This window comes from Microtus ochrogaster, chromosome 16 (assembly GCF_000317375.1).
Source record: "Microtus ochrogaster isolate Prairie Vole_2 chromosome 16, MicOch1.0, whole genome shotgun sequence".
In the NCBI taxonomy this organism is placed as follows: domain Eukaryota; kingdom Metazoa; phylum Chordata; class Mammalia; order Rodentia; family Cricetidae; genus Microtus; species Microtus ochrogaster.
In genome coordinates, this window is record NC_022018.1 from 28,704,404 (window position 1) to 28,729,169 (window position 24,766).

A 24,766-nucleotide genomic window follows, 5' to 3' on the forward strand; every position below is an offset into this window, starting at 1 on the left:
ATAGTAAATTTTAATACCCTGCTCTTTTTGGCATATTATCTAGACATAAAACTAGTGAATAAACATCAGGACTAAACTACATTATAGAGCAAACGGGCTTCACTGACATCTGCACAATATTTTATCTAGAAGCCATCATCTTAAACACCTCTGGAACTTTTTCTAAGCTAGATCACGTTTTGGGCCATACAACAAGTCAACAAATACACAAAGAAAGTATAATAAAGTAATAATTTGTATCTCATCAGATTATAACGAACTAAAACCAAAATCAAATACCCAAGAAATTATGCAGACATTTAGAGCCAGAGTGATATACTTTTGAGTGATTCTCAAGTCATTGAAGAAATTGGGGATTAATTTGTTTGTATGCTTGTTTGTTCCAGCAGTACAGGGGATAGAATCCGGGCTCTTGCGTGTGCTAGTGAAGTGTTCTACTGCTGGTCTATAGTCTTCAGCCCAAAGGCCAAGTTCAATAAATTTAAATGTTTGTGAACTTGCTCACAACTGTACTCTGCCCACTGGGATCTACAGAAGAAAATTAAATCTAAACAACCTTAAATTCATGATGGTGGTTTGTACAAAGACACTTATTAAGGGTTTTTTTTTTTTTTGTGTGTGTGTGTGTGTGTGTGTGTGTGTGTGTATGTGCATATGCGTGCGTGCGTGCTTGCATCTGCTTGTGTGCACGTGTCAGAGGTTGACACTGGGATGTCCTCTCTCAATCTCTCTTCCATTTTATTTATTTGAGATAGGGTCCCTCACGGACCTAGAACTCACCATTTCAGCTAGACAAGCTTGTCAGCCTGCCCCTGAGATCCATCTCTCTCTCTGTTTCCCAGTGCTGGCTTTACAGGCATGTTCTGTCATGCCTAGCTGTTACCTGGGCTCTAGGGATCTGAACACTGGTCCCCATGCTTGTGTACCAAGCACATGACCCAGTGAACTGTCTCCCTAGTCCTAAGATATTATTTTTTTTATTTTTTTATTTATTTATTTATTTATTTATTTATTTATTTTTGGTTTTTCGAGACAGGGTTTCTCTGTGGCTTTGGAGCCTGTCCTGGAACTAGCTCTTGTAGACCAGGCTGGTCTCGAACTCACAGAGATCCGCCTGCCTCTGCCTCCCAAGTGCTGGGATTAAAGGCGTGCGCCACCATCGCCCGGCCTAACATATTATTTTTAATGATGAAATGACGGAAGAGTAGCAATTAAACCATGATAACTCAGTCCTACTAAACCTTGATTTTGGACTTTTCGTCTCTAAAACAGAAGCATTATGTTTCTCTTGTTTTAAGCCATGAAATATTTCAAACCTGAGAGCCCAATATACATACAAGGGCATGTAATTTACAAAGCATTTGTCACAATACTCAGGACTTAAGTCACAATAACAGGCTTCTAGTCACTGGGGAGGGACTTCCCTTTCAAAGTAAAATTTCAGGCTCTTAAGGAAGTTTAAGAAGTAGTATAGGGGCTGGAGAGATGGCTCAGTGGTTAAGGTCCTGAGCTCAATTCCCAGCAACCACATGGTGGCTCACAACCACCTATAATAAGATCTGGTGCCCTCTTCTGGCCTACAAGCAGGATACTGTATAAATAAATAAATTAATTAAAAAAAATAAGTAGTATAAAAAGTCAGGCAGTAGTGGCGCACTCCTTTAATCCCAGTACTTGGGAGGAGGAGGCAGGCAGATCTCAGTGAGTTCGAGGCCAAGCCTGGTCTACAAAGCGAGTTCTAGGACAGCCAGGGCTGTCACACACAAAAAAAATCCTGTCTCATAAAAACAACAACAAAAATACCCAGAAAACAGAAAACACCAACAACGAAAGTAGTCTAAAGCTGCATGTCACCACGGTGGTCTCTGATCATTGCTCACATTCACCCTCTGTGTGTCTCTTCCTCTTTGGCCATTGTCTGCTCTCACCCTGCGGGAGTGCTTTTCTGCAAAAGTGTCTTTGGTAGCTGTCCACTCTCATCCTTGAGAGTCACTCATACTATTCTGTAATAATTCTACCTGATTTCTATACTGTGTTGTGTCTCCTCTGAATTCATATTCCACAAGTATCACAAAATTCTGAAAACAATAATAGGAAAAAGCTCTACTTCATAGACTATAGAAAGAAGACTTTTTGCATGATAGGATCTCATGTATCCCACATTTGGCCTCAAACTCACTACATAGCTGAGGCTGTGAACTCTGGCTTCTCCTGCCCCCATCCCCAAGTGCTAGAATTACAGGCATGTACCTCTACACTCAGCTCAGAGTGATTATATTTTTTTCTCATCCATTCAATAAAACTTGAATGTACTTGATGTTACTAAGAAATATTGTTAATTTTTCATTTTACCTTTTCATCCCTACATGCTTGCTTACATATTTAGGGAGGAATGAAATGATATCCAGGTGGGCCTCAAATGGAGGGGTTGCTCCTGCTGGGATGGAATAATAGACGCCTGGGGCTGGAGCAATGACTCAGTGGTTAAGAGCACTGACTTGTCTTCCAGGAGTCCCAAGTTCAATTTCCAGCAGCTATATGGTGGCTCATAACCATCCACAATGAGATCTGGTGCCCTCTTCTGGCCTTCATGTATGCATGCAGACAGGATACTGTATATATAATAAATCATTTTAAAGAAGAGAAATCATAGACTTCCTGTGGCCACCATCTGTTATGGGCGATGAGTGGGTGAGTTTAATTGTGGTACCCTGCTTGTTTTGTTTTGTCTCATGAAACCCAGGCTGGCCTCCAACTATTGATGTAGCTGAAGATGACTTTGAACTCCTGATTCTCCCACCGCCTGTCCCCAGTGCTAAGACTGTGAGCATGTGCCACCATGCCAGGTTTATACAGTATGGAGGACAGAAACTCAGGGACACATCCATGTTAGGCAAGCGCTCATCCAACTGAACTACACCCTCTGCCTTTTTGTTTTGATTTTGGCTTTTAGGTTTTTTTTTTAGAAAGAGGTTTGAGAGACAGGCTAGAAAGACAAAAGAAAATTAGGGGACCATAAGAAGGAGAAGGCGCTCCTCACTGGTTAAAGATGAATTTCAACACAACTGATATTTTCTGTAAACGTTGCCAACATAGAAATATCATTCTTTTTCATGCTAGATATTTTATATTAAAAGAGCAGTGAGCCTGGCTTAAAGCGTGAGTGTGTGTGATCGGGGGTCCGGTCTCATTCCTCCACCCTGGACATGGTGGCAGAATCTCAGGAAGACTGTTGGCTTTGTGCAGCCAAGGTCTCCCACCTTTCTATAATCTAAACCTCGACTTTTCAATAGGTTCCTGAGCTTCTCTTTGAAGAAAAAAGCTTCAACATCCAACACAAAATTCCCTGCGTGGCTACTGTAAAGACAGCTCCCTCTTAGAGAACCCCACACCTATGTCCTGGGGTGAGCTTTTTACCTTTCTGAGCACCTCTTTCTTTGAACCCTCTTTGGAAGCTTTGGACTCTGCACCATATTGCCCAGGCGCGGCACTCTTCTCTGCCCTGAAGCCGCAGATCCCAGGTTGGTTCTAAAAGATTAAGGATACTGATCAGGTTGCTGAGGGTGACACTAGGATGTTCCTGTCCCCCCCCCCCCATCACTAAAAGACTCTCATGTGACCACCCAAGCTGGCAGTGAAGTTGCTGTGTGGTGAGGCTGGCTTCTGATCCTGTCTCCACCTCTCATGTGCTGGGACTCCAGGTGTGCGTACCACCGTGCCTGGCTACTTCTTGCTTTTGATATTTGAAAATGCCCATCATATGAGAACTCAAGAACAATGGCAATGGGTTTTTGATCCTACTGCATGTGCTGGCTTTTGGGGGGGGGCCTGGGCAGTTTGGATGCTCAACTTACTAAACCTGGATGGAGGTGGGCGGTCCTTGGACTTCCCACAGGTCAGGGAACCCTGATGGCTCTTCAAGCTGATGAGGGAGAGGGACTTGATCGGGGGGAGGGGGAGGGAAATGGGAGGCGGTGGCGGGGAGGAGGCAGAAATCCTCAATAAATAAATAAATTTAAAAAAAAATAAAAAAAAAGAAAATGCCCATCATAAAAGGAGTGTTTGTAAGTTTGAAGCACATAAATGCCGGCATTCATTATACTTAAATTTTTTCATTTTATTCTATGTGCATGAGTGTTTTGACTATGTGTACACATCTGTGCACCTTGTGTATACAAGGCCTGGGAGGCCAGGAGAGAGAACTGGATGCCCTGAGACTGTAATTGCGGATAGTGGCAAGCCCTGTGTGGGTGCAGGAACTGAACTCAGGTCTTCTGGAAGATTCCAATACTCTTACCGAGCCAACTCTCCGACTCGTTCATTGGTTATAAGAGATTGGAAGGTGTGGGTTCTGATCCTCTTTCTGAATTCTTATTGAACATATTTCATACTTACTGTGCCAACCTTAAAACTTTTTAAGGAAGAGGGAGCAGGTTTAGAGTGTTCACCTTTTCCTATCATGCCTAGAAGATGGGTTACTTCAATCACACATCACTACAATTTTTCCAAACAAAATTTACATGCATTCTTTCAATTGCCTCAAATGGTGTCAGATTTTATTTAGGGACCTGCAGACTAAAACTCGGGTGTGTCTGTCTCCCTGACATCACATCTACATCTAGATAGGAGCATTTCTGACTGAGCTGCTCTCCCACGTGTTTCCCCAGGGCCTGATCCGGACCTCCACAGCATGGGGCTTGACTTCAAATTCCAAGAAAGTTGTGAGTGTGCGCTCATGCTCGCGCGCGCGCACACACACACACAAACACACACACACATGGTTTTCTTAGTCTCTGAACAGTTGTCTATTGCCTAAAGAAATTGAATGTGAAATAGAAAGATGACTAACTTGCCTTCCTTGCTCCTTCTCCTATCCCCTCCTCCTCCCTCTTCCTTCTTCTCTACACGTTTCTTCCTCCTCCCTATTGTCTCCCTTCCCCTCTCCTCCTCCTCCTCCTTCTTCTTTCCCTACCCCTTTTCCTCCTCCCTTTCCTTCTACGCTTCTTCTCCCAGCTCAAACACTTGGCATAGTCTTGAGTTGGAATGGTGCAGCCGGAATAAGGCAAAGTGTCCCGGGCCTGGTCAGGCGTTAGTCACTGCCAGCGCCACAAGGCAGGTAGCCAGGACTGTGCTCCTTTCTTGGGGCCATAGGGCACCAGGAAAGTGACCTGGATGTAGAATTCACCGTCTACCCAGAACCGCCGCAGTGGGGCGACACCTCCGCAGTCGCCCAGGGACGCAGAGCGCGGACAGTCAGTCTTGGGGCTACCTGGAGATTGACTTCTGAAAGTTGCAAAATAACAGAGGGCCAGCAGCCAGGGCAAGTGACAAGTTGACAAGGTTGAAGTTAGGTGTGCGCAAAAAGCTGCAGACCAGACCAGAAGGAGTTTGCCGGTGCAGTGAAGACAACATTAAGGAGCGAGAAGGGAGATCGCCGGCTTGTCCAGGTGAGGGCCCCGCGCTGCGGAGGACAGGAGCAGCCTCCCTGAGGAGGGGGTGTCACTGCCGGCCGCCGGGGCTTCTTCCAAAGCAGGGGTGGGGATGCTGAGTCACAGATCTGTCACCACTTCGCACCTCTTTGCAACCCCGGGGGCTAAAGCAAAAGCGAAAGCGAATGCTCCTGGCTGCCGGCTGGTCCTGGAGCTGAGCTCGCTACCTCCCAGAGACCCCAGCCTTGCGTCCCGGTGGGGCACTGCGAGGGACGTTCGGCCATGACTTCGCGGCAGCTCTCGGGCTGTGGAGTCCACGCCCTCCAGGTGTTGCTGCTACTGCTGCTGCTGCTGCTCCCGCTGCGGGTGACACCGGGTAGGGAACGTCTTGAGTCCAAACAGGGGAGTAGAATGGGGACCTGAACACCCGGCTGAATTTGACCCGTGGGGGTCACGACTTCACAGGACTCAAGTTCAGCTGGAGAGGATCACGGAGGGGCGTGGGGGTTGTGGGGTTCAGGACACGTGGAGGCAGCCGCGGAGACCGAAAAAAAGAAAAAAAAAAGATGAGAGCCCCTTGTCTTGCTCCAGGCTGGCTACCGAGTCGCTTGTTCAAAGGAGTCGAGCGACCCCACTGACTTTTCGGAGACTTAGGGAGGAGAGCAAGTCTGACAAGCTAGGCGAGAGCTTGGAACTTGGAGACGTGTGTGAGTGCCTCTGCCAGCCCACACGCGCTGCTATGGGGTGTCGCGCCGATGTGTGGGGTTCCAGGAGGGGCTCGAGGAAAAACTAACGATTTTCAGGTCAAAGTAAATTAGATGAAAGGCACCGGGCAAAGGGCTGCGTTGCGGGTGGAAGAAAATGTGTGGGCCAGGTTGCATATCTGAACGCTGGGAAACAACTCCCAGTTCTCAAGTGTGCGGAAAGCTTGGGATGGTTGGAGAGGCGAGCAGACTGTGCTCCCAGGAAAGAGGGGGTGTTGTACGTTCCAGAACGTGTCGCCTAAGTCTAATCTCATCGGGAAGGAGTGAGACCCTAGTTTTGTTCCTGTAAGTCTATAAGGAAAGAGAAAGAACAGATGGATCTAGTCATGTGCCATCACGGGACGCTTCATCTTCTTATAATCATGAAATTCTTAAGAGTCTGATAAAAATCTATGTACTCTCTGTACAGAAATGTACGTGAAAGCACATACTTGCAAAATGTGCGCCTGACTTGGGGGGCGAGGGGGGGGTGAGGACTCACTGAAAGTCATCCATGGACTTCCCAGTGAGTTAGCAACTACTTATCCCCAAGGGTGTTTTAAAGCGAGACTTCTTGGTTTGGGGCATCCAATCCCAGTCTCCTTGGGACTCCAGCATAGCCGGTCCACTCACACTTGCTCCTGGGGCTGGCTCTGTAGGGGTGTTATGGGGTTTCATTTTCCCAAGGCTATTATTCTAGGGTCCCCACCCTCCATCTGGGTTTTGTTGGTAAATTCCCTTGAACTGGATAGAAAGGAGTGATCCTGAATAGCCAGAAATAGCCTGCAGCTATTTCAGTCTGAAAGTGAATGTAGTTTTAGTCTTGCTCAGCCTGGCTCAGCCTGGAGGAAGCACCTCCCTGTCAACCTGAGGAAGGCTCAGGTGCTACGCATGGCCTTGCTCTTTGACCTTAAGGCGCTTTTGCCATCAGCTGGCACCTGAATCTTGGTTTTAAGAATAGCCATATTGGGTCATAACTGACCATAATCTGCATATATTTAAATTGTACAGCTTGCTAAGTTTCAAGATAAAAGGGTACACTCTTTAAACTGTCACCATAATCAACACAGGGACATGGTCATTTACTGCCAAGTTCCCTATGTCCTCACAATCCTGATCTCCTGCCCTACTCTGCAATGTCTTGTCCTTTTCCTGTAGATTTGTTGCACTTTCTAGAATTTTATATAAATGGAATTATACTGCATGTACTCTTTTTTATGTGGCTTCTGTAGCTCACTAATTATTCTGAGTCTTCATTCATGTTTTAATTTGAATCAACAGTAAATTCCCACCAAAGCTGGTGGAGAATGCTTGCTTATAATCCCAGCACTCTGAGGCAGAAGGATCTCTAGTTCAAGGACAATCTGTGTTATATGGCAAGATCCAAAACCAAAAATAAATAGAAGGGTAACCACTGAGGAGATGGCTTAGTGGGTAAAAACACTTGCCACCCAGATTGGAGGGCCTGAACTCATATGAGCAAAATGCATAGCACATAGGATGGGATGAGAGGCAGGGATGGCAGAATCCCAGAAGATCAGAGGTGGGAAAACAAGGGGCGGGAGGGAGGGAGAGAGAGAGAGAGAGACAGAGAGAGAGAGAGAGAGAGAGAGAGAGAGAGAGAGAGAGAGAGAGAGACTGAGACTCAAGCAAGGTGGAAGGTGAGGAATGACTCACTACACTCCTGTCTCAGCACCCAGGTGCTGGGATTGCAGGAGGGTGTGAGCAACCATACCCAGTTAAACAATTGTTCATTGTTAAAGATATGATTGAGCTTCAGTTGCCTCCTGATTGTTGGGTATTTAGGTTGCCTCAGCATGGGTAATTGTCTCTAAAAGCTCAAAAATAGCAATATCTGAGAGGTAAGATGTTGAGAAATACTATATTCTCTTTTTCTTTTTCTTCTTCTCCCTTCCTTGAGACAGGGTATTACTGTGTAGCATTGCCTGCTCTAGAACTCTCCAAGTAGACCAGGCTAGCCTTGCCAGAGATCTGCCTCCCAAGTGCTGGGATTAAAGTCATGTACCACAAAGCAGGCCTGGCTCTGGTGATTCCCTTTCTTCAAATGTGTCCTAGGAATCACTTTGGTGCCATTCATCACATATGGTGGTAGATGTTAGTGGATGCCTTTCTCCTTGAAAAACTTGCTACTCTTTTGAGCAGGGGACTGTGGGGTCTAAGGAGGACAGGTGCTCTAAGAGGGTGGGAACAAACTGTAGTGAGAGCCTGGAGGCTGGGGTTTCTGCAATAGTGCGGTGTGCGGTGAAGAAATCCTGAAACAGAGTGGTGTCTATGAGATTGGAGCAAGTGGCTTCCTCTTGAGTCCAAACTGTAAGGAACAGGTTTCAATCTACAACTGGTAGCCATCCTGGCTTCTAACCCTCGAAGGGGATTAGGAATCCTAGTTAAATGAAACTGAGGGACGAAGAAGAGCGGATGAGTTTGGGGCAATGAGCTGAGTACAGCCTGTACTTATTGCACCATGAGGAAGTATGCTGGGTTGGCTGGCACTTCAGACAGGGAGAAAAATAGGTTACTGGAAGCCTAGAGGCCCTGACTGTTTGGGCACATCCGATTCAGAGTCAGCTTCCAGAGGGCAAGAGCCATGCTTTCATTTCGTGGTGCCTCCGTGCCTGTCACAGGGACTAAGGGGAAGGACATGCTGTGACGGATTCTGACCCCACTTAAAGGATGGAAGACACAAGCTTACCTGACGACTCTTGAACTCCAGATACAAGAGTAGGTCAGGGCTCCTTGCCCATCTTAGACTCTGCAAACCAACTTGATAAAGAAGCCTGATCCACAGGTTCTGGGAACCAGAAAGAGGTGTAGTCCTTTGCTACAAATGCAAATGATCTTTAGGACTGACTGTGTGAGAACTTTGAAAGTGGCACAACTGTAAGTTAGCTCCGTAACTTCATCCACTGTAAGTATTCATAAGTTACCAACTTAAATACCTACCGTAAATGGGGTTTAAAAGTGGGAAAGGAGTTCCAGGGAACCGTGAAATACATGTACCATCTTCATGGAGCTTATGATCCAACAGACAAGATGAAACTTGCTTATAATGGATGTCTCCCATCCAAGTACCAACCAGACTTGACCCTGCTTAGCCTCCAAGACCAGACAAGACCCATCAAGTTCAGTACGGTATGGCTGACATTGGATATCTAAGATATATATTGGGGGGGGGGGATTGTAGTATCATTGTAGTATTAAAATATGTAATTAAAGCTGAGGGAAGTGAAAAGTTATCATTACATTAAAATATATTGCTTCCAATGCAATTGCGAGACCATCTAGCTTTGTAAATTAAATAACTCACCGCCACTTGGCCGTTTGGCTGTTTGGGTTTGCTGCAGCATTTTGATATTCTTGTGCATTCAAAAATCAGCTATTCCTAGGTTTATCTCTGAGGACCATTCACCAGGAAAGACCCAAGATAGACTTCTTTTTTCAGAAAAAAAAAAGACAAAGTAGATAAGGCAAAGCGCTCTTGATACAAATACCCAGAAATGATTAGCATTAAAGTCCTCTTTCAACTGATGGTTGGTAAAGGATAATTTTGTTGTACAAAGCAAAAGTAATAATTCATTGGTTATGGAAAAGTAAAATGCGCAATGACGATAACACAAAGGTTGGGAATGATATATGGACAATAATCTTTAAGGCTTTCTGGGGGTGGGGGGAGGATGTAGTGTGCATGTGTTCACTAAAGGGGAACATTTAATGTCCTATTCTATAACTGTGCCTTATTCCTTTGTGATAGGGTCTCTCACTGAGCCTGGAGCTAGGCTAGCAGAGATCCCTTGTCTCCCCATCCCCAGCACATGCACAATCACATCTAACTTTCCTACTTGAGGACAGAGGATTTAAACTCAGATCTTCACACCTGGACATCAAGAGTTCTACTGTCTGAGCCATCTCTCCGGCCTTGTTGAAGGTTCTTATGCTATTTGTGTGAGGTGATATAGTATCACTCAGAGATAAACACTGATAGCCTAAATGAACCTCTAGAATAAAGCAATAGCGAAACTGGGTACAGTGGTTCATGACTGTAATCTCAGCAATTGCAAGACTGAGGAGGATAATTGCTGGGAGTCGGAGGGAAGGCTGGGCCACGTAGATAATTCTAGGATAGCCTGGGCTACATAGTGAGATCACGTCCAAAACTAAACCCCAATCAATAAAAAACTAATTAAAAATATAATGCAATAACTATTTCATTAGTAAGACAATAAAGGAGATAAAATAGAATTATGAAATAGTTCAAGTAAGTCATGGCCTGATCATGGCCAGAGGAAATCGCACAGGACCTAGAGAATGTTATTAAGATGAGTGAGTGACTTCAGAGAGACGGCACAATATATATATATATATATATATATATATATATATATATATATATATATATTTGCAATTAATATAGTCTTGTAAATAAACATGCAAAATGCTAACAAAAAAACACTAAGAAATAAAAATTCAAATATGTTATTTTCTTTGGCATCAAAAATACTCCAGAACCCATGAGGCCCACCTGAAGCTGAGAGTAGTCAGCAGCTAACAGCCATCAGGGGATGGAGACTTGCTTCTCTTCACTGGTGCGGCCACTGGTAGGCTGTTCATTCTCCAGGAAAGAACCCCACACCCGTGTCCATGTAGGCACCTGTACAAAACTGTGTGTCATGGCTCGTCAGATAAAAGCACAGGCTGCTCTTCCAGAAGACTCAGGTTCACAACCATTGTAACCCCAGTTCTAGGGTATCTGGCATCCTCTTCTGTCCCAGCAGGCACTGGGCTTGCATGTGGTGAGCAGACATTCAAGCAAGCAAAACACCAGACACATCATCATCATCATCATCATCATCATCATCATCATAATAACACATACTTTTAAAAAAAAATTATGTATGTCTTAGTTAGTGTTACTATTGCAATGATGAGACACCATGACCAAAAAGTGAGCTGGGTGGGGAGGAAAGGGTTTATTCATCTTACGCAGGGCAGGAATCTTGAGGCAGGAACTGGTGCAGAGGCCATGGACGGGTACTGCTTACTGGTGTGCTCCTCATGGCTTGCTCTACCTGCTTTCTTATGGAACCCAGGACCACCAAACCAGGGATGGCACCGCCCACAATGGGCTGGGCCCACCCCCATCAATTAAGAAAATACCCTACAGTCTTGCCTCCAGCCTAATCTTGCAGAGGCATCTTCTCAACTGAGACCTCTCCTCTCAGAGGACTCTAGCTTGTGTCGAGCTGACATCAAAGTAACCAGCCCTGTATGAACCTTAGAAAGACATGGACATAAAAGGAAGCCTTGTTGGAAAGAAAAGGAGATGGAGGAGGTATGACAGAAATAAGTGGAGAAATTGGGGAACAGACTATCAAAACATTATATACATGCAAGAAATTAACAAAGAATAAATTAAAAATATTTTTTTTAATTAATCCCTTAGTACATCTGACAAAGGATACACAAGGCTACCATGCTGAAAGCTCAAGGTGAGATCGCTCATCTGGGAGAGGTGCTTGGTGCTAAGTCTGATGACCTTTGACTCTCAAAATTCCCACAGTGGAAGGGAAGAACTCCTGCATGTTGTTTTCTGACTTACACACACACACACACCACACACACACACACAGTAAATACAATAGAAATTTTAAAGTACTATAAACACTTTTTATAGAAATCACAAAAGTCTTACAAGATCTCCTGAGTAAATTGGGAGCATAGGGACCTTGGGAGAGGGTTGAAGGGGAGGAGAGAGGCAGGGAGGGGAGCAGAGAACAATGTAGAGCCCAATAAAAATCAATAAGAAATATGTTAAGAAATCACAAAAGTCTGAAATAAGGGCAGATACTGCGCTTGAGTTCGGGAAGACTTGGCATTCCTTAGCGATCAGTTGTTCCCTGAGCTGACCTACAGCCTTGCAGTGGGGATTGCAGCAGGAAACTGGTGTGCTGGCTCCACAATTCGGGGGGGGGGGGGGAAAGGCACTGAATCGAAGAGCCCGCTTTGAAAGTAATTAACAAAGATTTACACACAGGTACACGGTTCAAGGCTTGTTATAAGGAGGGAATGACATTTGATAAACAGATGAAAGCAATAGAGTAACAGGTGGGAGCACACACAAGCACACACGTGGTGCTGTCCCAGAATCCTATGAAAATATCATTGGATAAGCTACCCGTGCTGAGAGGCGGGAAAAACCCACTAAAGATACCTGTGAGAGGTTAAAGGTCGAGGTGACAAAGCACACCCGATTTTGATCCCGAGGGCCCACGTGATGGAAGGACAGAACTGATTTCTGCAGGTTGTCCTCTGACCACACAAATGCCATGGCATGAATGCAGATATATATCACAATAAAAAAAAATAAATGAAAAAAAATCTTTTTAGCAAAAAAAGAAGGATTGAAAATGTCGGTTTAGACTTAGAGAGGGATATATTGAGAAATAAATAGCACCTACTCAGGAAACTACAGTAGTGAGCTCTTGTGGGGGGAAATTGAGACAGTCCCATGTAGCCCAGGCTACCTTCCAAGTGGCTATGTAGCTGAGGATGGCCTTGAATTTCTGGTTCTCCTCTTTCTTCCTCCTGAGTGCTGGCATCACAGGCATGCATCACCATACCTGGCTTTAGTAGAGGACGTAACACAGGCCATAACGGGGGCAGAGGAAAGGATGCTGGAGCTTCGTCAGACTTCGACGAGCAGACTCGCTCCGCCTTGACTCCTCTTCCTAGTAGCTGTTCTGTTTCCGTCACTCGCTCAGTTCTTTACCTTTTTAAAGATTTCTTTTTTATTTTTCTGCATGCATATGTCCGTGTGAGTGGCTGCCGTGTACTGTGTAGGTACCCAAGGGGGCCCGAGGATGTGGCAGATCCTCTGGCGCTGGAGGTACAGGTAGTCGTGAGCCACCTGATGTGGGTGGGTGCTGGGAACTACACTCAGCAGTATGTTCTCTTAAATACTGAGCCGTCTTTTCAGGTCCAAGCATTTTTTTTTTTTAAGCTCCCAGCACATCGGGCAGGTCTTCAGAAGATCCTCACAGCGGGAGGAGATGCCCCACTTGCCAGCAATGAGCGTGTTCTGCGGGGCCACAGTGACCGAGTCTTCTCCCAGGAACAACTGGAAAATGCACTGGTCCTTGTTGACCAGATGGGACCACTGGCCCTGCTTGTCCCTTACTCATCTGGCTCATCCTTGAACTTTTTCATGATGGCCTTTTTCAGCAGTTGCAATTAGACAGCAATGTCTATCAATCCCAGCTGTATCCATCTGGTTCATTTACCACACTCGGTACACCATGTTCCAGGAGCAGAAAGGCTCCAGATGTGAGGGAGGACCAAGCAGAACTTACAGCAGTATCAGCCTTTGGGAAAAGGGTGTTCCATGCTGAATCCATTACCTCTGCGACTGCAAAGGCAGGAAACGTCCTGTGCAAGGCATGGGTTCTTAGACTCCTCTGCCCCCAAGGCTTCAGAATGACCCATGGCAGGGCCTGCCCGTTCTCTGGAGAGGAAAACAGACAATGTGATCTCATAGCCCAAGACAAGATAATGACATTAAGGAGCAGACTTGAGGCAAATAAGAGAAGGGGTAGTTCAGCTAGATGCCTTTTCTCTGGCATTCTTCCCTGGGGACCTCTCAAGTCCCTGGAGATACCAATCTATGGCTGGAGACTGTCCATCCACAAATTATGTAATAGCTCTCCCAGAGGTCCAAAGGTCCTAGCATAGTTCAGGCTTTCTCAGAAGGAGGGAATATTTGACCAGAGATCAGGGCTAGTATTTTTTTTTTACTGAACTCTCCATTCTGATCTGCTGCCAAGTGTTCTTAAGGTTCTTTGAATTGGTTTTTACGATTGTTCCTTCCCACCCCACACCATTATCCCATCCCTAAGTACTTTCCGAGCAATGCAGTGTATAGCAGAGTACCACAGATGCAGATTTAAACATTCGGAAACATTGAGTTAAACACATGGAATTAACAAGCTTCTCTCTCTCTCTCTCTCTCTCTCTCTCTCTCTCTCTCTCTCGCACACACACACACACACACACACACACACACACACACACAGTGGGGTGTATACTTTAGAGATTGAAGTGAGAGAATAAGATCTACTTAAAAGCACAGCCATTGAGAGAGATCAGTGGGTAAAGGCACTTGCTGGCACACCTGATGACGCCCCTCTCAGCACTCACTTCATAGAAAGAGACAACAGACTCTACACATGGGTGCTGTGGTATGAGAGCAACTCATGCACGCGGGCACGCGCGCACACTCGCGCGCGCACACACACACACACACACAATATAAATGTACATTTTTAATCAATGCCATGGTCTGAAAATGGTATGAGCTGGCTGCTGTTCACACCACTGGGTTGTAAACCAAGTGCCATCTGCTCTGCTGCACTTGTAGACAGAGCAGCAGTTCCCAAAGTATGGGTCCTGGACCTCCAGGACCTGTACCATCTGACACTTGAAATACAGACTCCTGGGCTCTGCCTCTGACCCACAGCTTGTTTTAACAAGCCCTTCAGGTGGGTCTAAGACACATAACTCCTAAGCAGCACTGCCGAAGAGGACCCGAGGTGACAAGAGGCAGAAAACAGCTGAGCAGCCAATCCACGTGGCAGAGGGGAGCTTGCCCTGGGAAACAAAGCTACAGCTAAAATACCAAATACAGAACGAGTGGAATGAACAGCACTGGACCCTGCTCATGGAAGAAGGAACTCTAAAGGTGTGAAGAGGTGGCTAATAAGAAAAGGGGGTGGCAAGCCAGCATTATGAAAACCACAACTAGAGAAATAGTTGAAGGAAAATGTTCTCACCAACTGATAATCTTGGCTTGAACTGTCATTGGCTCTTAGAGTTTGCTTCAAGAAGAATCCTTGCACTTACCTGTCATGTGCAAAGCCCTGAGTTTGACCCATAACACTAAAGAGGAGGAAGAAGAGGAAGAGGAGGAAGAGGGTTAGGAGTCCTCAGAGGTCCTAGTCATTTTCTGTCACTATCATAGAACATCTGAGATTCACTGGTTTATAGAGGGTCAAAATTTACTTAGTTTGTCATTCTGTAACTTGAAAAGTTCTGGCAAGGACTATCACCACTTATCCTAAACTATATAATACATTTGTAATTATCTGTGGGATAATTGTATAATGTTAAGTGGAATTATGATCTAGTTATTGTTTCCATTTGGAAGTTAAGCTTGATGTAAGGGAATGTGATTGTGGATCAGGTTGACAAGATGTGGGCTTGTGATGGGTAATCTTCGTTATCAATTGATTATATCTGTAATCAACTAGAATCCAAGCGACTAAGGGCACCCGGGAAGGATTTTCTTGATTGGATCATCTGAGCCACACCTGGTGGCAGTCCACACAAAATGACACGGAAGAAGGAAGCATTTGCTTTTTGTCTGTTTGCCCTCACTTTGACTGCCAAGTTTGTCTATTCTGTTCCTGGGGCGTTCCTTTGCTTTGAACCCAGTTCTTCAGGATGCCAGTGTAGACTGAAGACCCGCAACTCTCCAGGACTTCCCTGGAACTCTCGCACTACAATGGGATGCTGAGACATCCAGTCTTTGTGGGTGAACAACTACCTTTCTGTCAGGAGACAGCCAGTGATGACTACATTATAATTCCTGCTAACCCGCTCTCCATTCTAAAGCCTCTGGAGCGATCAGTCCTAAATGTCTCATCTCTGTGTGTGCAATGAATGCAAAGAGTTGAAAGAATCCTAGAGGAGAATACTTCAAGGCTTAGCTGTGAAACAGCTTGTTGATAACAGTCCCTGTCTGAAAAGAGCAGAGAAAGCGGTGGTCAAATACAAACAAACAAACAAACAAACTGGCGGATTCACAGTCAAGCCATTTCAAATTAAAATCACTTGAACTTAAGTAAAAAGTGTTCTAAAAGGAAGTTGGGCAACCACTGTGCTAACAGAGTCCAGGGGAGAGAAAGAGGGAAGGAAGAACAAAATGGGGCTGGAACAATAATGGCTCAGCAGGTAGCAGCACTTGTTGTTCTTGGAGTGGACCCTGGTTCAGTTCCCAGCAGCCACGGAGTGGCTCACAACCATCTCTTTTTTTTTTTTTTTTTTTTTGGTTTTTCGAGACAGGGTTTCTCTGTGGTTTTGGAGCCTGTCCTGGAACTAGCTCTTGTAGACCAGGCTGGTCTCGAACTCACAGAGATCCGCCTGCCTCTGCCTCCCGAGTGCTGGGATTAAAGGCGTGCGCCACCACCGCCCGGCTCACTACCATCTCTTACAGCTCCCAATTTTCAGGGGATCCAACATCCTCTTCTGACATTCATGGGCATAATGCACACATGTATTACACACAAAAACATTCAGGTAAAACACTTAAACACAGAAACCTAAATAAATAAATAAATCTAAAAAGAAAAACAGTACAAGAAATCAAACATATGGAGGTGGAGAAATGCCTCAGTGGTTAAGAACACTGGTTGCTTGTCTATAGAACCTAGGTTTGATTCCCAGCTTCCACACAGTGGTTAAAAACCATGGTAGCTCTAGTTCTAGGGGATCTGACAACCTTCTCTGGACTCCCTGGGCACCAAGGACACATGTGGTTCACATATATTCAGGCAAAACACCCATATACACAAAATAATTTTTGAGACAGGGTTTTGTACATAGTCCTGGCTGTCCTGGAGCTTGCTATGTGGAGCAGGCTGGCCTCGAACTCAGAACTCCTTTTTCCTTCGCCTCCCAAGTGCTGGGATTAAAAAGAAGTCAAATGCAAGCATGAAATTCCCAACTAGAAATGGCCAACGTTTTGGACCCTCCAATTGTTTCTAGGACCAGATATCATCTTCTAAAACCTTCATTTAGACAACACGGAACCCCCACCACAGCCAGTTTTAGCAGGAGCTTTGCAGTATGAGTCCAGTTGCAGCTGCTATGAGAGTAGACCCATCTGGAACTGTCTATCTTTGGAACAGTTTATTGTGTTCCAGTTTCTTCTGAAAATGGACTAGCAATCAGAGTGTATAGTAGCTGACTAAACACATAGAAATAAAACAAACTGAACTAAATTTCAGGAGGTCTGACTCCAGCTTGTTATTGAAGAAAAGTGTTTATCCACCACTCTTTGTTTGTTTTAGACAAGAGTTCAATGTGTAGCCTTAGCTGGCCTTGAACTCACTCTGTAGACTAGATTGGCCTCAAACTCACAGAGCTCTGCCTGCCTCTGTCTCCTAAATTCTGCCTCTGTACTAAACCTACTCATTAGTCTTTTAACCTGTACCTGAGCACCTAGTATTTCCAGGTACTGTACTAGGGATCAGGAATACAATGTTGAGCAAAGGTAGACTTAGCCTCCACCCTCACATAGCTCAGACTGCAGATGGTAAGATACGCACTAATTCTATAACATCAACATCCTAAGTGCAAACTGCCAAGGAAGCTGTAGAGCGTAAAGAGAATGATCAAAGAACCTTAGGAAGCAGGTCACCAGCTAAGCAAATAAAGGCTTTTCTGGCAGGTAACATGGCAGTTGGCAAGAAAGGATGGTGGGAGGTAGTCAGCTGCATGCATTGTGAAGAAGGAGGTGCTATGGTGAGTGGCAAGGGGGGGAAATCATCAAATGGGAAGGCATTTGAAGGGCAGATAGGGCAGGTGCTGACGAGCCTTATAGGCTTCTTCAGCATTTTGGGCTTTACTGCAAGAGTAGCCGGCTGCCTAGGAAGAGGAAAGTTGTTAAGGATGCTCAGCTAATGATTAGGCTGGCTGCTTGCAGTGGGGCACAAGGACACCAATTAAGAGACTCTTCTTATTGATCAAAAACAACCATGTGACATCCCTCAAACAATCTTGATCGAGAACGGAAAAAGATGTGTCGGTGACTAGCGGGTATCTAGCTGCACTGAGCGGCTGGCATTTAAAGGAGACTCCTGGAAGACTTCTGGATGATAGGTGTTCTTTCTCATCACATCTGTGTGCTTGGGTCTTGCATCTATCCTATGGGCCCTGGGAGAAGCTCGACCCTAGCTACAAAGCTGTTTCTTGTGCTCCCATGAAGACCCCCACAAATACACCCAGTCTTCTCATCTCTCTCCTCTCGTGCACTTTCCAGGTACCACATGTCCAACCCCCATATCTGTTGAGCATGCAGACATCAGGGTCAAGAACTACAGTGTGAACTCCAGGGAGAGGTATGTCTGCAATTCTGGTTTCAAACGGAAAGCGGGCACATCCACGCTGACCGAGTGTGTGATTAACAAGAACACAAACACTGCCCACTGGACAACTCCTAACCTCAAGTGCATCAGTAAGTAGCTGACCCCACACTATTCCCCTGCCTCCTGCCAAGGCTGAACAGAGCATAAGGCTGAAGGATGGGAGCTGTGGGAGGCAAAAAAAATCCGTGCTGGGGTCTGGGGCTAACTACACCAGTGGGACACGAAGCAACCCCTCCTGGGATAGAAACGCATGGGCAATGGGCTCTGTCACCCAATCTTGGTTCTTATCCTAGTTCTGCCACTTAGCTATTTTGTGTCCTTGGGCAAATCCCTTAGCTTCTTGCTTGGTGACCCAGAAAATGACCGTGATGTCAACTGTGGTTTGTAGAGATAAGTGGAACCTGATAAATGTTAACGCTCATGTCCATCAGTGTTTGTTCTGGCAGAGGATGAGCTATGGTCTAGGGTGTGTGCTCAAGCTGCCCAGAGAGCTTTATGGAGCTCTCACAAGGCAGAGGGCTTCAGGAAAACATACAGTGTTCTTGTTTTCCAGAACCTGAAAGTTGGGTAGAGCTACCAAACAGAAAATCCCTGTCTTACTCACCAGGGCAGTTAATGCTCAAGAGTGAAGATGAGGGCTGTGAAAACCAACTTTTAAAAAAAAAAAAAACTCAGCCACAGTTGGATGAAAGCCAACATTCTTGGAGTAGAAGCCACTTGGTGGTGCTTCCAGGAATACTAATCCCCATTCTGCTCCCTAAAAGAATAAATAAATAAAAACTGATCCATAGTCTTCCAGGAGAGAACTGTTCAAACAGGCACACTGCATATCTAGGACATGGATAGCCCCAGCTAGTGCCAGTCATTCGGAACTTAGATGGAAATGCCCAGCTCCATCTTCTGGGAACTCCCGGGAGGGTTGGTACCACATATATCATTCCATGCAAGAACTACTTGATGACTGACCTGTGGAAAATTCTAGAAAATCAGTTTACAGTCTGTGTATTTGGGTTGGGAGACTGATATTCACTTCCTGTACTTCTAGCCTTGTCCAAGGAAGCCAGAAATGGATGTGCACTTGTAGCATAATTAATAAAAAACCTAGAGATAGATATTGATATTGAGGTTCAACATGAAGGTCAGAAAATCAAAACAGCCAACCACTGGCTCTTTTCTCTACCTCAGTCTGAAATGGCAATCCTGTCTCCAAGAAACCTCAGAATGAGATTGTGTGTGAGAGCTGTCTCCTCCCATCTTATATTCCTCTCTAGGGCTGGGATTCAAGGCGTGCACCACTACCGCCTGGTTTCTATGGCAAACTAGTGTGGTTATTGGGATTCAAGTGTGTGTCACCACTGTCTGATCTTTAAGGCTGATCGGTGGGGCTGGTTTGTTTTTTCTGACCTTCAGGCAAGCTTTATTTATTAAAATACAAATGAAATGTCGCTACATGCACTGGTGTATTGATTATTTTTATTTGTAATTAGTTCTTAAACCGCCCCAGATTCTGCCCTCAAAATCATAAATGCCATGTGACTGTCCTCTCTCTAGGAGACCCCTCCCTGGCTCACCAGAGTCCAGTGCTACCTTCCACAGTAGTGACGCCAAAGGTGACCCCACAGCCAGAGAGCCCCTCCCCTCCCCAAAAAGGTAGGAATACTGGGAAAATATAAAGAACTACCATGTAGGATCCATTTCCCTCTCATAGATACCATGGCCCCCTGCTGATGATCGCTGCAAACCCCGGCAACAACTTTATGTTGACGTCAAGATTCAGAACTTATAGTGGTTTAGGTTTTTCACAGTTATTTGATATTCAGAATTCACATGTACATGATTCATAGTGGCTTAGAATCTACCATTAACACATTGGACCATAGTTAACTGGAAAAGTACATGATTCATAGTGGCTTACCATTAACATATTAAACCATAGTTAGCTGGAGATGTTAGCTGTAGACACCCTTATCAAGAGTTTCTCTGTGTAGCCTTGGCTGTCCTGGAACTCAGAGATCCACCTGCCTCTGCCTCCCGAGTGCTGGGATTAAAGGCGGGCACCACCATCGCCTGGTTCTCACTTGTCTCTCAACCTGTATCAACATTATTAAAGGGCTTTCCCACATGGCCCAGAAAAGCAGAAATATCAACTCATCATCTCTCAGGCCCACAGGGGCAGCAGGCTAAGCCAGAATACACCCCTGTATGTGTAGCAGGCTGCACTGGGCCAAGGAAGCCTGGGCTCATAGAACCTGAATGTCTTATAATTGGCAATTAACATGCCTGGTCTTTGCTCCAGAGGTAGGTTCTGTCTATCTTCCAAAGCACTTGTTATTACACAGGTCCTTGACAAGACAGTCCAAAGAAAGGGGGAAGATGGGCCCTCCTTTGGCAAATTTAAAACAATGTGAGGGACTCATTGAAGACTTTTGCTTTGGCCGAGGTGGAGGTGGGGTGGAGGACATGGGGTGGGTTGAGGCAGGTCTTACTTTGTAGCTCTGACTGTCCCAGAACTCACTATATAGACCCGGGTGGCCTCAAAAATCACAGGGATATGCCTACTTCTGTCTTTTGAGTGCTGGCTTAAAGGTGTGTGCCACTGTGCCCAGCTTCCCAGTCTTCATCATTAGCAATTTAGTTTGGATGTCTGTTCTAGTTTCTTTTCTGCTGATGAGCTAAAATATCCCGACAAAAAGCAACTTAGGGAACAAAGAGTTTCTTTTCTCTTACATTTCCAGGTTATGGCCATTACTGGGAAAGTCACGGTGGCAGGAGCTGGAAGCAGGCACATCACATCCACAGTCAAGAGCAGAGAGACAGGAATACATGCGTGTTCACTGGCATGTGCTCTGTTCAACACCTCCACTCTTAAGACACAGTACATTCCTATGGAATGGAGCCGCCCAGGGTGGGATGAGTCTTCCCACATCAATTAAGTTAATCAAGGCAACTCCCGACAGACATGCTCACAAGCCAACCCAGTGTAGACAATTCCTCACAGAGATTCCCTTTCCTCGTGTCAATTTATAGCTAACCATCATAATACAGAAATATCGCATGAACGTCACCCCTCTCTCCATCCCTGCCTTCCTTCTTTCTTCCTTCCTTCTTTCTTCCTTCCTTCTTTTCTGGCGGGGTCTCACTATATATCCTTGGCTGACTTCAAACTCACAGGCATCCTACCTTAGCCTTCAGAGCACTTGGTTTATAGGCCTGTGCCACTGAACCCAACTCAGTGTTTTGTATTTCACTTGAGTGTTATGCGAATCTAGTTTAATGTCCTCAGAATTTGTCTCATTGCTAAGAACGTTTGAAACCTATGCTCCCTACCTTTCTAGACTCTCATTTTCTAATAAGTTTTACTGTCACATCATCCAGCTTGTGGTTTCCCCTCGTTTCCTCCTTCCACTCCCAATTATGGCAATCTCTGTTTTCATTCATCCTGAATTGCTCAATTGGTCACAACTTCCAGTGTGCTGGGTCTCAGCCTTCCGATACACAAGGAACTTGCTGAAGAACTCCAGTTGGTCTGGGATAGATAGGAGAATCGACAGCTTTGGATACTTCCCGGATGGTTCTTAGGCATCCCAGGGTGGGGACTCCTCTCCTAAGGAGGAGAGAGGATTCTGAATTTCATGCCACTGTGTAGTGAATAGGGCTGGGGCTGTAACTCATTGGTAGAATGCTTGCCTAGCATGCATAAGGCTATAGGTTCAACTTCCAGTACTATTAGGGAAAAACAATAAAATAAGATAAAGGAGTGTCCCTTCTGGTGAATTCTGTAAACAGAAGAAAGTGGTAGGTACTTGACCCATTTAAGATAGAAGTGTTTCCCAAGTTCCTTTGGTATGACTCACACAGTATTTACTCAAGAGACAAGAAAGATCAACTCTCTCTCTCACCCTTGTCTCTGTGTCCCAAATGCTTGGTCAGATGTTCCTCATTGAGACAAAAATGTGCAGGCACAGCCTTGGACACTAACTGGTCATGGGTGATGGGTGTGACTGCTCTGTAAGGCTGGTAGTTTGCAGACAGAGGGATACATCTCAGTAATACCAGTGGACTGAAGGGTCCGGGCACATCTCTCATGGTGAATGGCTAAGAGAGTATGGGGCCAGGGCACCACACCATGCCTCGGAGCACCAAGATGTCCAGCCTCCCAGCATGCTTTCCTCAGCCTGCATTTCCCAGGCTTGCCACAGTGGAAGACTCATTTTCACCCGGAAGGGAACAGAGACTAGGGAACGGGTTGGCCACTTTAGAGTTTAGGAGCATCTGTCTGCCAATGATGAACAAGGAAGACAGGAACTAAAACACAGGCATCCTCCATGCTAGCAAGAACTAAATCAGAATCGGATGTAAGCTTCCTCTTATTTCAAAATGTCAGGACAAAGTGTGAAAGCAAGTCGGGGTACACACCTTTAGTTCCAACACTCAGAGATGAGGCAGAGGCAGGGAGCTCTCTATGAGTTTGAGGTTAGCCTGGTCTACACAAGTTCCAGACCAGCCAGGGATACATGCCAGACCCTGTCTCAAGAAAGAACAAAACTGAAAAGGAAAACTAGCATCACAGCTGTCTTTCACAAATACAGCACGGTTCCACTTGTGTTTTGGCATCAAGTCTTTGAGAATATAGCACACTTTCTCCAGCAAGCAGGCCGATCTGCTCAATCTCTCGGGAATTTTGTTTTGTTTTGTTTTGAATGCTCATAATAACTATAGTCTTTAGAGTTATCAGGAGTCCCATAGAACAGTGGATAGCTATACCACCTACTTAGGAGTAGGCTGGCCAAGACAGGCTCCCTAAAGTGAGACCTTGGGTTCCAGACACTAGTCTGAATTTTTATGTCTCTGTCTTGGAATTTCCTGCAGAGCCAGAAGCTGTATCTCCCAAATCATCTGATACCACATTGACCACCCAGACAACTATTGTGCCAGGCTCCGGGCTGACACCATCCCAACCAGCTTCTGCAGGAACTACAGGGACAGGCAGTCATGAGTCCTCCCGAGCCCCATCTCTTGCAACAACAACGATCTTGGAGCCTACTGCTTCCCCTTCCCTTGGGATACCAGGTCAGCCCTAGCTTTGAACAAAGACAGGCCAGTTCCCCACATACTGCTTCGGAGACCTAGATTGGGATCTTGCAGGAGGGTTGTCTGCATTAGCTTTGGACCACTTGGGGCTCAAGTCAGAACTGACTGAGTGGCCCAGTCTCTGCTGCCCACTATCATGCTTGAATGGTGTGTGCAGTCCCCACTGTAAGGATAGCCAGGAAGGAAACCCCACTTCTCAGATAGGACACGGCTTGCTGATGAGCACGTCAGAGAACGGAAAGAGCATTTGGTGTGGAGCTGTGATCTGAGGGTAGAGAAGCCACTGGCAATTGTTCCTGTTAGTGTTCAGGCATCTGTACTGGCCTGCTCTTGGGGTCCTGACAGGATACGTCCACAGCCGCAGCCACTAAGAGCACCTCCGGTGCACATTTGCTATGTTCCCTTTTAAAAGACGGGCCACGTCCCATCTCTTTCTCTCTCTCTTTCTTTTTCCCTCTTCCTCTCTCTTTCCTGCCACTCTTATCCCCAGGGACTGGTCTCTGCCCCCTCTGTTCCCCTCTTTGCCCCCTTTGTCCTCTTCTCTCGCCTCTTCTAATCAACCTCCATGTGAGCCCTGTTGTACAGCATGACTCTCCCTTCCCGCCATTTTCTTTTGTTTAATTACAACAGTTCCTCTCTGAGGCATAGCCAATGTTTAGGGGTAACCAAGCACCTCACCAAATTATCATCTTCACTTTTGCTAAGAACAGTTTGGTTATGTCAGCTCCATGTCTCTTACGGTTTTAAGATGGTAGCTAATCTCTCCAGCTTGGCGAGAACCTAGTGCTCTTGGGACTCCAATCCTGACTCAGCTTTCCTCTCTCCTCTGCAGAGATTTCTCCAAACACCTCCAAAGTGACCAAAGGTGAGTATTTTCTTTTGTCTGATGTGTTTATAACCAGGGCCTATAAAACAGGCACAGCGTGTTCATCAGCCTGGTCCAGGCCGCTCTGGCACAGCCGGTAGCAGTATTCCTTAGGTCGCCATCAGAGAATAACTTGGTAAAACCCTATTTGTGGAGTTTGTCATTGGACATGATTACTTGTCTTAAGATCGGCAGCTTCTAACTGTCACACTTGTGGTGTACAAAGCAGGGAATTAGCACACCACAAAACAGCTTGATGGATCAGCTACTCACAGGTCAGCCCCATCAAGAGGCTCCACCTAGATCCAGAGCATGTTAGGAAAAGCAGGAGCCAGCAGCTGCCACTAAGAGAATGCCATTCTGCCGAGAGAGAGAGAGAGAGAGAGAGAGAGAGACAGAGAGAGAGAGAGAGAGAGAGAGAGA

At 45.7% G+C, this 24,766-nt stretch overlaps 1 protein-coding gene across 1 annotated transcript in view; it reads left to right on the top strand.

Moving 5' to 3' along the window:
• The first annotated feature begins 5,711 nt into the window (after positions 1-5,711).
• The window catches only part of Il15ra (interleukin 15 receptor subunit alpha), a 28,513-nt gene continuing 9,458 nt past the window's right edge, over positions 5,712-24,766 (top strand). Inside the window, exons 1-5 of the mRNA XM_013349029.1 lie at positions 5,712-5,805; positions 18,282-18,476; positions 19,939-20,037; positions 23,257-23,457; positions 24,311-24,343. Coding sequence (XP_013204483.1) covers positions 5,712-5,805; positions 18,282-18,476; positions 19,939-20,037; positions 23,257-23,457; positions 24,311-24,343 — 622 coding nt within the window. The remainder of the gene's footprint in view (positions 5,806-18,281; positions 18,477-19,938; positions 20,038-23,256; positions 23,458-24,310; positions 24,344-24,766) is intronic.